Source organism: Labeo rohita, chromosome 23, assembly GCF_022985175.1.
Source record: "Labeo rohita strain BAU-BD-2019 chromosome 23, IGBB_LRoh.1.0, whole genome shotgun sequence".
NCBI classification, from domain to species: domain Eukaryota; kingdom Metazoa; phylum Chordata; class Actinopteri; order Cypriniformes; family Cyprinidae; genus Labeo; species Labeo rohita.
This window is the reverse complement of record NC_066891.1, coordinates 10910416-10923840: the sequence shown is the minus strand read 5'-3', so window position 1 is coordinate 10923840 and position 13425 is coordinate 10910416. Positions and strand designations below refer to the sequence as shown.

General features: G+C 35.0%; 1 protein-coding gene across 1 annotated transcript; it reads right to left on the bottom strand.

The window, feature by feature from the left end:
* Window positions 1–2268: 2268 nt before the first annotated feature.
* On the bottom strand, window positions 2269–12657 carry hmgn3 (high mobility group nucleosomal binding domain 3). The gene is made up of 6 exons (XM_051096668.1): window positions 12490–12657; window positions 9884–9934; window positions 9670–9699; window positions 9294–9344; window positions 8892–8999; window positions 2269–2989 (listed from the first exon to the last, which is right to left on the bottom strand). Exons 1-6 carry the CDS (start codon window positions 12502–12504, stop codon window positions 2951–2953), a joined length of 294 nt encoding a protein of 97 aa, XP_050952625.1. The 5' UTR covers window positions 12505–12657; the 3' UTR covers window positions 2269–2950.
* Window positions 12658–13425: the final 768 nt, after the last annotated feature.

Sequence of the window (13425 nt, the reverse complement as noted above, 5' to 3'; positions counted from 1 at the left end):
TTCAGTGTTAAATATTTATTTCAAATGTCTGTTCATGACATTGAGTGGGTCTACTTTCTAAAGTCATCCTTATCACCAACAAGCAACACTATAAAAGTATAGTAACACTATAAAATGCACAGCATTCCTGACAACCTTATCAATTAAAAAAGAAGCACTTTAGAAACATGCTGCTTTCATGTGATCATTAACACACAGTTTTATTACTATATGGGGCTTTTGGTTTATTGGCTGGGCCTGCAGAAAGACAGCAGTCCAGACCAACGAGTGTTGTCAGTCCATTCATTTCCTCTTCTCTGTTCCTGCCTCCCCATGGCATTGCTGACCTTTCACTTTCTGACATCAGCAGTTGTATTTAGTGAGTGTGTGCGTGTGTGTTTGGGGTCACATGTGTCTGTGTATAAAGAACTAAACTGAAAGGCTTTTGTAGCGTTAGACTAAACACCCTGGACCCTCAAGAGTTTTCCACAAAGTTAGCTCTACATTACAGCATTGCCATTATTTTCTTTGCTTTCTCCCTAAATACAAATGGCATTGCTGGAATTAAATTACATGCTGAAGTGCTGTTCCTTTTTACATCTGGATTTTTGGATGCATAATTAAAAATACCTGATTTTGTGCACAGATGTTTATCTGACATAATGTTACAATAAATTGAGAAATTATGAACCACAGCAGAAAAATAGCCAGGTTTCATGTTTGAATTTTAGTTATATTAGTATATTAGTAATATAGTTGTGTCATAAGAAATAACATGCTTGCGATTATTTCATGTGTTCACAAAAAAGTGAGCGCTTAGGAGCAACATTAAACGATTATTTATCCACCTTTTTCCTCAACGCGGAAGTACACCTATGGGTGAGATTGTCCGCAATAGACCATTTCGCTAGATGTAAACATACTGGTCCCGATACACTTCCTGTTTCTTTTTTTTTTTAACTTTACACAAACATCACAAAAAATACAACCAACATAACATTTGACTGGATGAAAATGTTACATTAGCACCTTTAAGATGTATTTGTATATGTGAAATAAAAAAAAAATAAAAAACAAAAAAATAGGAAGCGCTTTTGGACCAGTGTTGTTTACATCTAGCGAAATGGTCTATAGGAAAAAGAACGAGAAGAATAACAGTGGGCAGTAAACGGTAAAACTGTTTGCTCTACAAACCAGCGTGCTCACGATTAAGATAATGCATTAAAATAATATGGTAAGACACACTAATTTCTAATATCATGCAGCAAAACCAGCTGTTTTGTACAACTAAAAATAGCTGGACGCGGATGAGACCGGAAGCCACACCCATAAATTTTTGAAATGGCCACGCTCACTCTCAGAGAACGAAAAAAGGTGGTTAAACTAAATCCTAATTCCAAATGTATAAATATATCAATTCATGAAAGTCGCGTGAGATCATAGAAAAGAAATAGTACTAATTTGACCATTTCACGTTGTTCCAACATTTAATTCTATTACATATTTTAGAGTTGTGCTGATAGATGTAGTATTTACCTTATGTAGCCCCGCCCCTTTTGGCGCTGCGTTTGTTGTCTTTTGTCTTTCGGTTGTATTTCCACAATGATCTCACGGATTTATGAATGAACCGCTCATTTTAAAATCTTCTTGGTCTACTGACATTTGCTTTAAACATTACAATGCTCACGATAACTTTCGTTAATTACTAAACTTCAATACATAAATCCACTTTACCAGTTAAATTAGACAATAATGCCATAAAAGTATACAGAGCTACCGCGCATACGGAACTTCAAATACAATATTTTAAAGATGGTGACGCGCTTGTTTCTCTGAACAGTAAGTATCGACGATAGTCAGAGATATCTCATGTAGCTGATGCTTTTGACGATATCAAGACGATTCATTATCATTAGTATCAGGTTAGTATTATTATCAAATTAATATTAGGGCTTATTTGTTCTGTCTTATTTCTTTTTATACGTTTTAACAGTGTTTCGCATTATAACCAATCACACGCAATTCCGTTGAGTTTATAAATGAAACTGCCAATCAGAGGCGTTCAGATTAGTCATCGCTGAATGTTATGACGTTCAGAACGCGAGTTTGCTGACTGGATTGAATCGAGCTGTTTTGGCAAAAGGGGTGTTTTCTAATTTTTCTAAAATTAGTTCAAAATACTACACAGACACTAAAGCTGTGTTTAATTTTTGTTTCTGTAAGAATAAAGACAGCTTTGTACTTGTGGCATTAAAGCAACGACTAGTAAGAAGCACACAAGAGTCAACAGACCGTTTATTCATCTTTTATTTGAAAACATTTTACAGAGAGTATCTCAAACCAGTTCTGTGGACTTGTACATCTTTCTGAGATTCAGTTCTTGTAGAGTTTTCCTAACCTTCTAGCACAAAGCACCACTTGTTTATTGCTATGGATAACTGCCACTGTTAAGGGTCATGTTTAATTCAGCAATTTTAAAAGAACACACTTGAATCTCAAAATGCTACAAAGAAGATAAAAAAAAAAGCAAAGGGTTACTACTTAAGTCTCTCGTCCCCATTTGCTCCCTCCTTCTGTATCTTTCTCCTATGATATTTAACCAATTAAATAACAAGACTCAAAGACAATACACACCAAAGAATTATACCTTAGTAGCCATATACATGGAGCTAAGGATATGCGCTCTGGTGGCAAAAGATGAACTGGTTGCTTTTAACATGTGACAAGTGGCTGCATTTGGCAGGCGAGCTGCTGGTGAAATTTTCAAGAATAACTGTTGCTTTTCCTTGAAATGAATCTATCCTTCTTGTCAGATGAAAGAGAAGGAGACAGGTACGGTGCTTCAGCGGGGAGTGTGAGTCAACTTTTAGCTAAGGAAATCTAGTACGGTAAGTCTAAAAAAAGTTTGCATTTTACAAAATACTCAATAGGAATAAAAAATGTTCTTTGTTATTCCAGAAAACAACTTCAATCACTCTTTCTCCTCAGCCTCGGCCTTGGGCTCAGTTTCCTATACAGAGAAAAAAAAGCACAGAAGAAGAATATGATTTCCTAATTCAAAATGTTTTTGATAGGATTTTAGTTTTTCTAAAACTGTTAGATTACCTAATGTGGAAGTCAGACAGACAGAACCAAAGCCACTCTGTTAGTATGAAACCCACATACAAATGATGACCACAACTTACCTCATAATGGAAATCATGGAAATCATGAAATCATTTGTTGAAATATTAGATCACCCAAAAATGAAAACTGATGAAAATGTACTCAACCTCAGGCCATCCAAGCTTGTTTCTTCATTGGAACATGTTTGGAGAAATTTTGCATTACATCACTTGCTCACCAACGGATCCTCATCAGTGAATGGGTGCCGTCAGAATTAGACAAGTAATGGACAAAGCCCTAGTCTAATTGATTAACATCCTGTAAAGTGAAAAACTGCTTGTTTGCAGTATTAAGGTGTTTTACCTTTAACTGTTTTCACTTGTAAACAGTGCTTGATCTCTGCATATTTTGATCTTGATTCAGACAAGCTTACTTTTTTTTACTAGAGAAAGCAGTATTATGGAAAGAGGATTTAAAAACGTCTCCATGATGGTTTTGTTTCTTACAAACTTGCAGCTTTTCACTTTACAGGACGTTAATTGACAAACTAGAGTCGTGTGGATTACTGTTTGGACTCTTATTCTGACGGCACCCATTCACTGCAGAGGCTCCACTGGTGAGCAAGTGATGTAATAGAAACTGCTAAAAATGTAGTCAACCTCAGGCCATCCAAGTTTGTTTCTTCATCAAAACAGATTTGGAGAAATGTAGCATTTCATCACTTGTTCACCAATGGATCCTCTAGAGTGAATGGGTGCCATCAGAATGAGAGTCTAAACAGCTGATAAATGACAATAATCCACAAGTAATGGACAAAGCTCTAGTTCATCGATTAACATTCTGTGAAGTGATAAGCTGCTTGTTTCTAGTATTAGGTGTTTTACCTTCAACAGTTTTGAACTGTTTCACTTTTAATTTTTCACTAGAGAAAGCAGTATTATGAAAAGAGAACTTGTAACGGTTTGATGGTAAAAACATCTAAATGATGGATTTGTTTCTTACAAACATGCAGATTTTTACATCTGTCAGATGTAAACTGACAAACTGGTGTTGTGTGGATTACTTAGATTATTGTCATGTGGATTATTGAACTGTTTCACTTGTAACAGTTTAATGGTAAAAACATGTGATGGACTGGAGTTGTGTGGATTACTTGTGATGTTTTTTATCAGGTGTTTGGACTCTCATTCTGATGGCACCCATTCACTGCAGAGCATCCATTGGTAAGCAAGTGATGTAACGAACACTGCTGAAAATGTACTCGTCCTCAGGCCATCCAAGTTTGTTTCTTGATCAGAACAGATTTGGAGAAATTTAGCATTACATCACTTGCTCACCAGTGTATGCTCTACAGTGAATGGGTGCTGTCAGAATGAGAGTCCAAACAACTGATAAAAACATCACAATAATCCTCAAGAAATAGACAAAGCTCTAGTCCATTGATTAACATCCTGTGAAGTGAAAAACTGCTCGTTTGTGGTATTAAGGGGTTTTACCTTTAACGGTTTTGAACGGATTCACTTGTATAGAATTTTTCAATAAAGAAAGCAGTGAGACTTGTTTGACGGTAAAAACATCTAAATGATGGATTTGTTTTTTACAGACATGTAGATTTTTACTTCACAGGATGTTAAGTGATGGACTGAAGTTGTATGGATTATTTGTGGATTGTTGTGAGGTTTTTAATCAGATGTTTGGACTCTCATTCTGACGGCACCCATTCACTGCAGAGAATCAATTGGTGAGCAAGTGATGCTAAATTTCTTCAAACCTGTTCTGATCTTGGATGGCTTGAGGGTGAGTACATTTTCAGCTAATTTTTATTTTCGGGTGAACTATTCCTTTAAACTCAACATCCTTAAAAACAACAGGACAAAAGAGATATAAGAGTGCATTTATACGTTTATATTTATATTACGTTTACTTAAATTTTTATTAAAGTAAAGGTAAAGTTTGTATTTTTTAAAAAAATACTTTCTTCTATTATAACCTTATAAGGATAGACTGACCAATGTGGAAACCTGTTTGTAAACAGTGATTATTTCTGCAGGGTAAACCCTTAAATCCTTAATAAAAAGCTTGCGATCCATAATGTCAAAATTATGTCATATGCACTGAACATTATGGTAACCTTGGTTTAATTCATTTTTTTTTGTATAGTCTCACATAAAGAGATGGTCGAACAAATCTAGATCTGACGGCGATGAGCACACAAGCACACACTGCACTCTTCAAACACTCGTACCCTTTACTCTAACACTCTCACTCTGCCCTCGGATGGACAGGAAGGAGGGGGCGGAACTTCTCCACGATGACACACTGACAGATGAGCGTGAGACACAGATCTGTGTGTGTGTGTGTATGCGTGTGAGTGAGGGTTCAGGCACATGCAGGTGTTTGAGAAGCCATGCAAAGGGATATATGAAAAGATAATTAGATATTGGTCAATACAATGTAATTCATGTTAGTGCATAGCGCTGAACAGTCTTCATTTGTAATGTTTCCTTATTCATTCTGTCACATGAAAATGTGAAATGCAAGGAGGAGAAGAAAGCAAATTATATTAGGATGGAAATACACTGATTGTGACTATTCAACGAAATCAACCATTATCTAAAGGTCAAGTATTTATGATTATAAGAGTGCAAGCTGGTTTACAGTAGTTAATTTGACGAAACAACACATTTAATATAAAAGAGTTGTGTTATTTTTAAAGCAATATTATACCCTCAAAAATCAAACCTGCCACTGGCACTAGCAGCCCATCTGAACTTTACATGAATACCACTAATTTACACTCAGTCATTTTGGTGCAAACCTTCCAGAATACACTTCACCACAACATGCCTGTAACTAGGTCATTGTTTCCCACCTCACATGTCTGCTCTTTCATTCTCATTCACACAACAAATGTTCTATGAAAATAATTTTCAAATAGGACGATTCAAATAATCTCAGAGCGTTTTTTGAGGAAGAGGAGACAAAATTCATGAAAAATGTATTTTGAGCTGAGGAACTTGATATGCAATATTAAATGACCAATGGTGAACTAAAAGTAGACATACACTTCTGTTCAAAAGTTTGGGGTCAGAAAGATAGGGTTCATACAGATATTGAAAAATGAAATTACAGGACTTTCAAGGACTTTTCAAGCACTACCTTTTTAGATCTTAGATCTTACTTATCAAACAATGTCTTCTATTTCAAATTCTAAAAAAGAGAAATAGACAAATAAAAAATATACTAGTAAAAAAATGGCAAAAATAAGGTCAAGCACATGTGAAATAATACTACTAAGTGTTACAAAGTATACTACACTACACTTACTATAGTAAAACTACGACTGATTTTTTTAAAGGGATCTATATTTGTGTATACTTTATTTTTTGTTTTTATAGCTGTACTGCCTTATGGTTTGAGGTTTTTACGGTTTATGGTTTGAGGATCTACTTAAGAAAAAAATAAATAAAAAAAGATTTGTAAAATCGCTCCGAAATCCTGATCTGAAATAAATAATTCACAGACCCGCACCAAAGTCTCGATCTGAATCAAATGATGCACGATCTATGTTCTGAAGTCCAGATCTGAATAATGATTCGCGAACTATCACTTCGCATATTGCGAATAATTTCATTTGAATCAATGCATTTCGAATTTGCAAAATGATTTACAAACTCCTTCCGATCTAAACAAATTGATTTGCAATATGTAAAGTTCCTATCTAAATCAAAAGATTCATTATACGCAATTTGAAATCCTGATCTGAAACAAATGATTTCCGATACACGCTCTGAAGTCCTGAACTGGATAATGATTTTGCGAACCATTACTTTGCATATTATGAATCATTTGATTCAGATCGGGACTTTGGAGCGCGGTTCACAAATCATTTGATTTAGATTGGGACTTCAAATTGTGTATAGCAAATCATTTGATTTGAATCATTCAATTCACGGTTCACGGACTCGATCTAAATCAAATTATTTGTGATGCACTCTCCAAAGTCCCGATCTGAATCAAATGATTTGCAATACAGAAAAAGTTCCGATCTAAATCAAATGATTCACGATCCACACTCTGAAGTCCCAATCTGAATAATAATTTGTGAACCATCACATCGCATATCACAAATCATTTCATTCAGATCGGGACTTTGGAGCATGAATTGCGAATCATTTGATTTAGATCAGGACTTCAAATCGCATCATTCAATTAGCAAAATGATTCATGAACTCCTTCCGATCTAAATCAAATGATTTGTGATACGTGCTCTGAAGTCCCCATCTGAATCAAATGATTTGCAATACGCAAAGTTCCAAATTTAAAACAAATGAATTCGCGATATGCAAAATGATTGTTCGTGAATCATTTGATTTAAATTGGGACTTTGGTGTGTGTATCGCAAATCATTCGATTTGAATAATTCAATTTGCGAAATGATTCACGAACCCCTTCCGATCTAAATCAAATGATTTGCAATATGCGAAGTTCTGATCTAAATCAAATGATTCACAATACGCGCATTTGAAGTCCTGATCTGAAACGAATGATTCACGATACACGCTCTTAAGTCCTGATCTGAATAATGATTCATGAACCATCACTTTGGATATCACAAATCATTTGATTCAGATCGGGACTTCAGAGCGTGGATCGCAAATCATTTGATTCAGAACCTGACTTCAGAGCATGTAAGACAAATCATTTGATTTGAATCATTCAATTCACGAAATGATTCACAAACCCCTTCTAATCTAAATCAAATGATTCGCAATACGCACTCAGAAGTCCCGATCTGAATCAAATGATTTGCAATACACAAAGTTCCGTCCTAACCCAAATGATTTGGGATACGCGATTTGAAGTCCTGATCTAAAACAAATGATTCGCGATAGGTGATTCAAGTGGAGCGCTTCAAAACAGTGAATCATTTTGCGAATGATTAAGAGTTTCAAAAAGTCCTGTTTCACCCATCACTACATGATTTTTAAAATTGTTACAAGCGATTTCGAAATTCGAAAATTAATGTTTTTTTTTTATTTGATATAGTTTTTGCTAGCGAAGCGTCCCAGCATAAGTGACTCAGCTGATTTGGTTCATCTCATCCTCTTTTCATGTCTTCAGCTATGTTTACATGACACTGTTAATACCACTAATTGCTTAGCTCAATTGTTTTCTGACATTAACTGAAATAAGCAAAAAAGGTGTTTTTTGAATTGCGTAAATTTTGCATGAAAAGATATGTGCTTACTGGCAAGATATGTGCTTATTGACAAAATTTCTATAGATACATTGTCTTTCAATAATTCAGGCATTTTTTTAAGTACCTCTTCAGGAATATTAAAGGGTTTCCCAGGTCTTAAATTTCAAAAATTCAAAATGTTTCTTGTGCACTAAATCAACATATTAGAATGATTTCTGAAGGATCATGTGACACTAAAGACTAGATAAATGATGCTGAAAATTTAGCTTTGCATTACAGGATTTTTTAAAATACTGTATATTAAAATTAAAACATTTATTTATTATATTTTTAATCAAATAAATGCAGCCTTGGTGAGCACTTCCAAAAACATTAAAATATCTTACCGCCCCTAAACTTTTGAACAGTAATGTACATACAAAGGCTTTTACGAGTAAAATATAATTGTTCATACTTATTTTGTGTTCTTCATGAGTCATTTAATACTTTTTCCTTGAATAAGGCCACATAGATATTTCTCTATCTTCTCAAATGGCCAAACATTCATACGGTCTTACTGCAAATGCTACACAATGGTATTTGCAACCAAAAAGCGTTAGCACACCTCCTCTGGCTTGGTCTCTCCATTAGCAGTGGGCGCAGATTCTTTCTCCTCTTTCTTTCCTTTGGCTCCGCCCTTCTTCTCCTTCACCGCTTTGTCATTGGATGGCTTCTGTGCAGAAAACAGAATGGGATAAATGGGACAACGAGTTAAATAATTCTGTCCCAAACCAGTTTAATTGCTTCAAAATACACTTGCCAGCACCAGATCACACCAGATCTCTCTACCGCAAAAATGCTACTAAACTGGTTACTAAAAAGCTAATGAAGTTCATTCAACACTCAAACTCTATCAACATGCTTTTTATACAATCAGGAAGAGCTAACCTACAATGCAAAGCACATGCAAAAACATGCTAAAATGTCACAAAGATAGAGACAGAAAGTAAGAAAAGAGAGCTGTTACCTTGGCAGCTGGTTTTTTGGCTTTTGGTTCAGGTTTAGGAGGAGCTGGTTTCTGTGGGTTGAAAGAAGACAACAGGATGAATGAATTTCAAAACAGTCATAACGGACAACACAAAGGCCACAATGACTGGTAAATTAATGTATGACACAATAATAAAGCAGTTATGCACAAGTTAAATTAAAGAAAACACATCTAAACTGTATCATTAAATAATACATAGACACAATCATTGTGTTTGTAGTTCAGAATACCTAAAGGGCATGTGATCGCACTTTACGGCTCATGTTTATGACAAACCCGTTCCTTGAACTGGTTTCCACCACTTTTTAATATACAAATAACATTTGGGCATACAGAAAAAAGAAAAGACACTTACTGAGGAAAGACGCTCTGACCTCCGAGTGGGCTAAGAGAGAAGAAACATCGAAAGCGTGCAGAAAGTTCAAATTTGTGATAGCTAAACCACGTTAATTACATTTTAATAGTATGTCAGTCAAAAAAAACGCACATGAATTGATATTTACAAGAGTTAAACTGCACAGTTAACAGTCCTGCATTTAAAAAATAAGTTACTGTGAATAATGGCTTACCTCTTGCTTTGTGACTTTGGTGGCATCTTTGGCCTCAGCTCCTTCGGGTGACTGTACAGACAAAACAAACATGCAAAATTTGTACATACAGACATTTCTTCACATAAATACATTTTTATTTCATGTGACTGGTACAGCGTTTTAATAAGATTCTGAAAAGACTTCTGAAACAAAGTATCTATAACCCTTTAGATGCTAACAGGTTATCTTTTATCTGATAAAGTGACACTGGCAAAAATAATGCTTATTCATCTCACTTCATATTCAATATTCAGTAGCTTTTGTTTGTCAGACTCTAATATTCACTATAATCAGATTTGGTTTGGATTTGGTCACAGATGTTACACAGCCTGTGGTGCGTTTGGTAATTTGGCTGTGGTAGTTTGCCATTTTGTTTACATCTGAACTCTCAAATAAACTGGTTGCCAATATAGATCTGTATTTATTACATTTCATAATATTCTCAAACCATGTAAACGTGCCCATTAAAGTCATACAACTACACTACAAAAAAAGTCAACTACATAACAGTCAAAAGTTTTTGAACAGCTAAGATTTTTTGTTTTTTCATGCATATGATCCAAAGCACAGCAAAAACAGTAATGTAATGTAATTTATTGCTGTGATTTCAAAGCTGAATCTTTAGCATCATTACTCCAGCACATGATCCTTCAGAAATTATTCTTATATTCTGATTTGCTGCTCCTAGAACATTTATTATTATTATGTTGAAAACAGCCCAGTAGAATTTTTCAGGTTTATTTGATGAATAGAAAGTTAAAAAGAACTGAAATAGAAATCCTTTGAAACATTATAGATGTCTTTGTCATCACTTTTTGATATATATATATATATATATATATATATATATATACACACATACACTGGCTCTAAGCTTTTGAATGGTATAGTCTATAATGTTGAAAAAATTTATTATTCAAATAAATGCAGGTTTGGTGAGCAGAAGAACCTTCTTTGAAAAACACTGAAAATCTTACTGTTCAAAAACTTTTGACTGGTAGTGTATGTTGTTTTGATACAATCTGTTGATATTCAATTTCAATATATTCAATATTCAAATATTGTATAAGCTTAATTACCAAAAACATATCTATTTGTGTTCCCCATTTTAGCCCCAATACTGTTACATGCAACCTTGCAAAAACACACTTAATAAATAAAATTAGGTAATATTTAAACCACAGCAGAAAAACTTACACTTACATAATTTAATATAAATTAGCTGTATTTGTCAAGCTCAATCATTACTCAGTCACTGCTAAATAAGAAGTTAATTTAAAAAATGATTTAATTAATTTACAGGAAATATACAAGTTTATCAGCAACTAAAAAACAATATATTTTTTTACTAGCTTAATTTAGGCCTGTTATTTTATTTATAAGAAATATTGACTAATCATATTTTGTGTATTTAATGTTTATAAATGGAGAAAAAACTAAAATCACAGTTTCAAACCAATACTATAAGCTGAACAGAAAATAAAACCAACCAGATAATTTGACCTTCTGTGTTAACTTTTTTTTGTATAGTAACGTTAGACACCTCATTTCACATACAAACTGTTGAAAAAGAAACACTTCATTTTTTATTTATTCATTTATAAATAAATAAATCTTTATTTGGCCCGTATTATTGGAAAGTGTCCATTATTTGTTTAGCCTCACTAATTGAAGAGACACTCCCCCTAGAGAAACTCACGCTTTAGTGCCTCTATCATGAACAAATCTGGTTGATAAAACAGGAGTGAATTCTCAATAGATTTTAATCTCTGGAGAAAAAAATGGGTTCAGACCCCCACAATGTTAGGCATTATTCGATGCTCCCCGCTGATGTTGGATGGTGAATCTCGGTCGACTGTGGATCTTTATCAATAAGGCATCATTTGACCATTTTTCACGAAACTGTTATTGTACTTTTATGCTAGTATTGTTTATTTGCTAGTCTTTTCCCTCTATGAAGTCTACAGCTCAACCGTGGTTTGTTTTGTCTAACCGTCACAATCGCCTCTATATGCGAGAAAGAGTTGAGTGTGACTGACAGAGCGCTCGGTTACATACGGGTCTGCCGCTCCGCAATGGGGGTGGAGGAAGAGCCTGTCGGTTCAAACATGGCTATACAAAAATAATGAGGACCTCTATCGATCGACGAAAATGAGCTAATAAAAAACGAACATCTTAAAATGGAGGTTAGCGAGCGCCGGGCGCGTTCAGCGTGAGCGGAGCGCTCGGTTTTGATTCTGACCGAGAGGGACTGAAGCATCACCGCAAAGTGACATTCAGCACAAGTGCGCACAAAGTGGCGACTTCACTGCGAAAGAGGCATCGGGTTATTAAACCGCCAACTATCATGGAGGAAATCGGCAAGTGTGACGATGATCGAATGCAAAGATGACCGAACGTTCCATTGCTTTTGCAGGATTCCATAATTCCGCGGATTAGGATAGAACGCTTTTGAAAACTTGATCCTCGTTTTACCTGCTCGACGCTGCGTACGTTCTTGTCGTTGAAACGCGAGCCGCTATTTCTTAAAAAAAATCGGGGAAAATCAAGGATATGTGAGGATATTAAAGTATAAACCGACTTACCTTCCTCTTGGGCATTTTTACAAAATTTCCTGTTACTTGTCTTATTAATTTAGAAAAGCAGGTATGGACCTGTGAGGTGGGGGAGTGAGTTTAACTACCACCGAATACAGGATCAATATCTAAAACACCTCTGGTAATAACATGTTAATATTATGCAGACCTCAGACTCTACCCTCGTCTTTGTCCATTGGTCTGTTCGGTCCACACTTAACCGCCATGCCTCCAAGCGATTGGTCTGCGAGGTAAATATGTTAATATGACGCGCTCAAACATTGGTTTGAATTTAGGAAAGCTCTTAGGCAGGTCGTCCTTATTGGTTACGCGCTCTCTGTATGCAAATGAGAGCGTTTTTTATTGGATGGGTTTAAAGGTCCGCCTGAGAGGGGCATAAGTGACGACAAACCAATCCAGGCTTGACACCACACGCTCGGCTGTATGGGAAACGTATGCGCGGCCTCAAAAGAAATGCAAGCGTACACTGAAAAAAGAGAAATGGTTTCCATTAGTGTGCGAAGTAAGCTTGCTACGTATCAAATAACAATATAATATTTACTTCTTTATATTAAAACAACGTTTACTTACCTCAGCTGACGCATTTACTTAAGTATCACTCCTCTTAGCATGAATGAATTTAGGAAATTAATGTTGAAGAGGGAAAATTACAGCTTAAGGTTAAATATGAAATCTTACCAAAGGTCACAAAAGGAATGACTGTAATACACAACACAAAAAATGTTATTTAAATAAGCATAAATTGAAAGTAGTACAATAATACTACCATAATCAATAAATAATATTAATACACTACCAGTCAAATGTTTTAGAACAGTACATTTTTAAATGTCTTTTTTAATTAAGTCTCTTCTGCTCACCAAGCCTGCATTTATTTGATTCAAAGTACAGTAAAAACAGTACAAATTTGAATTATTTTTTTAT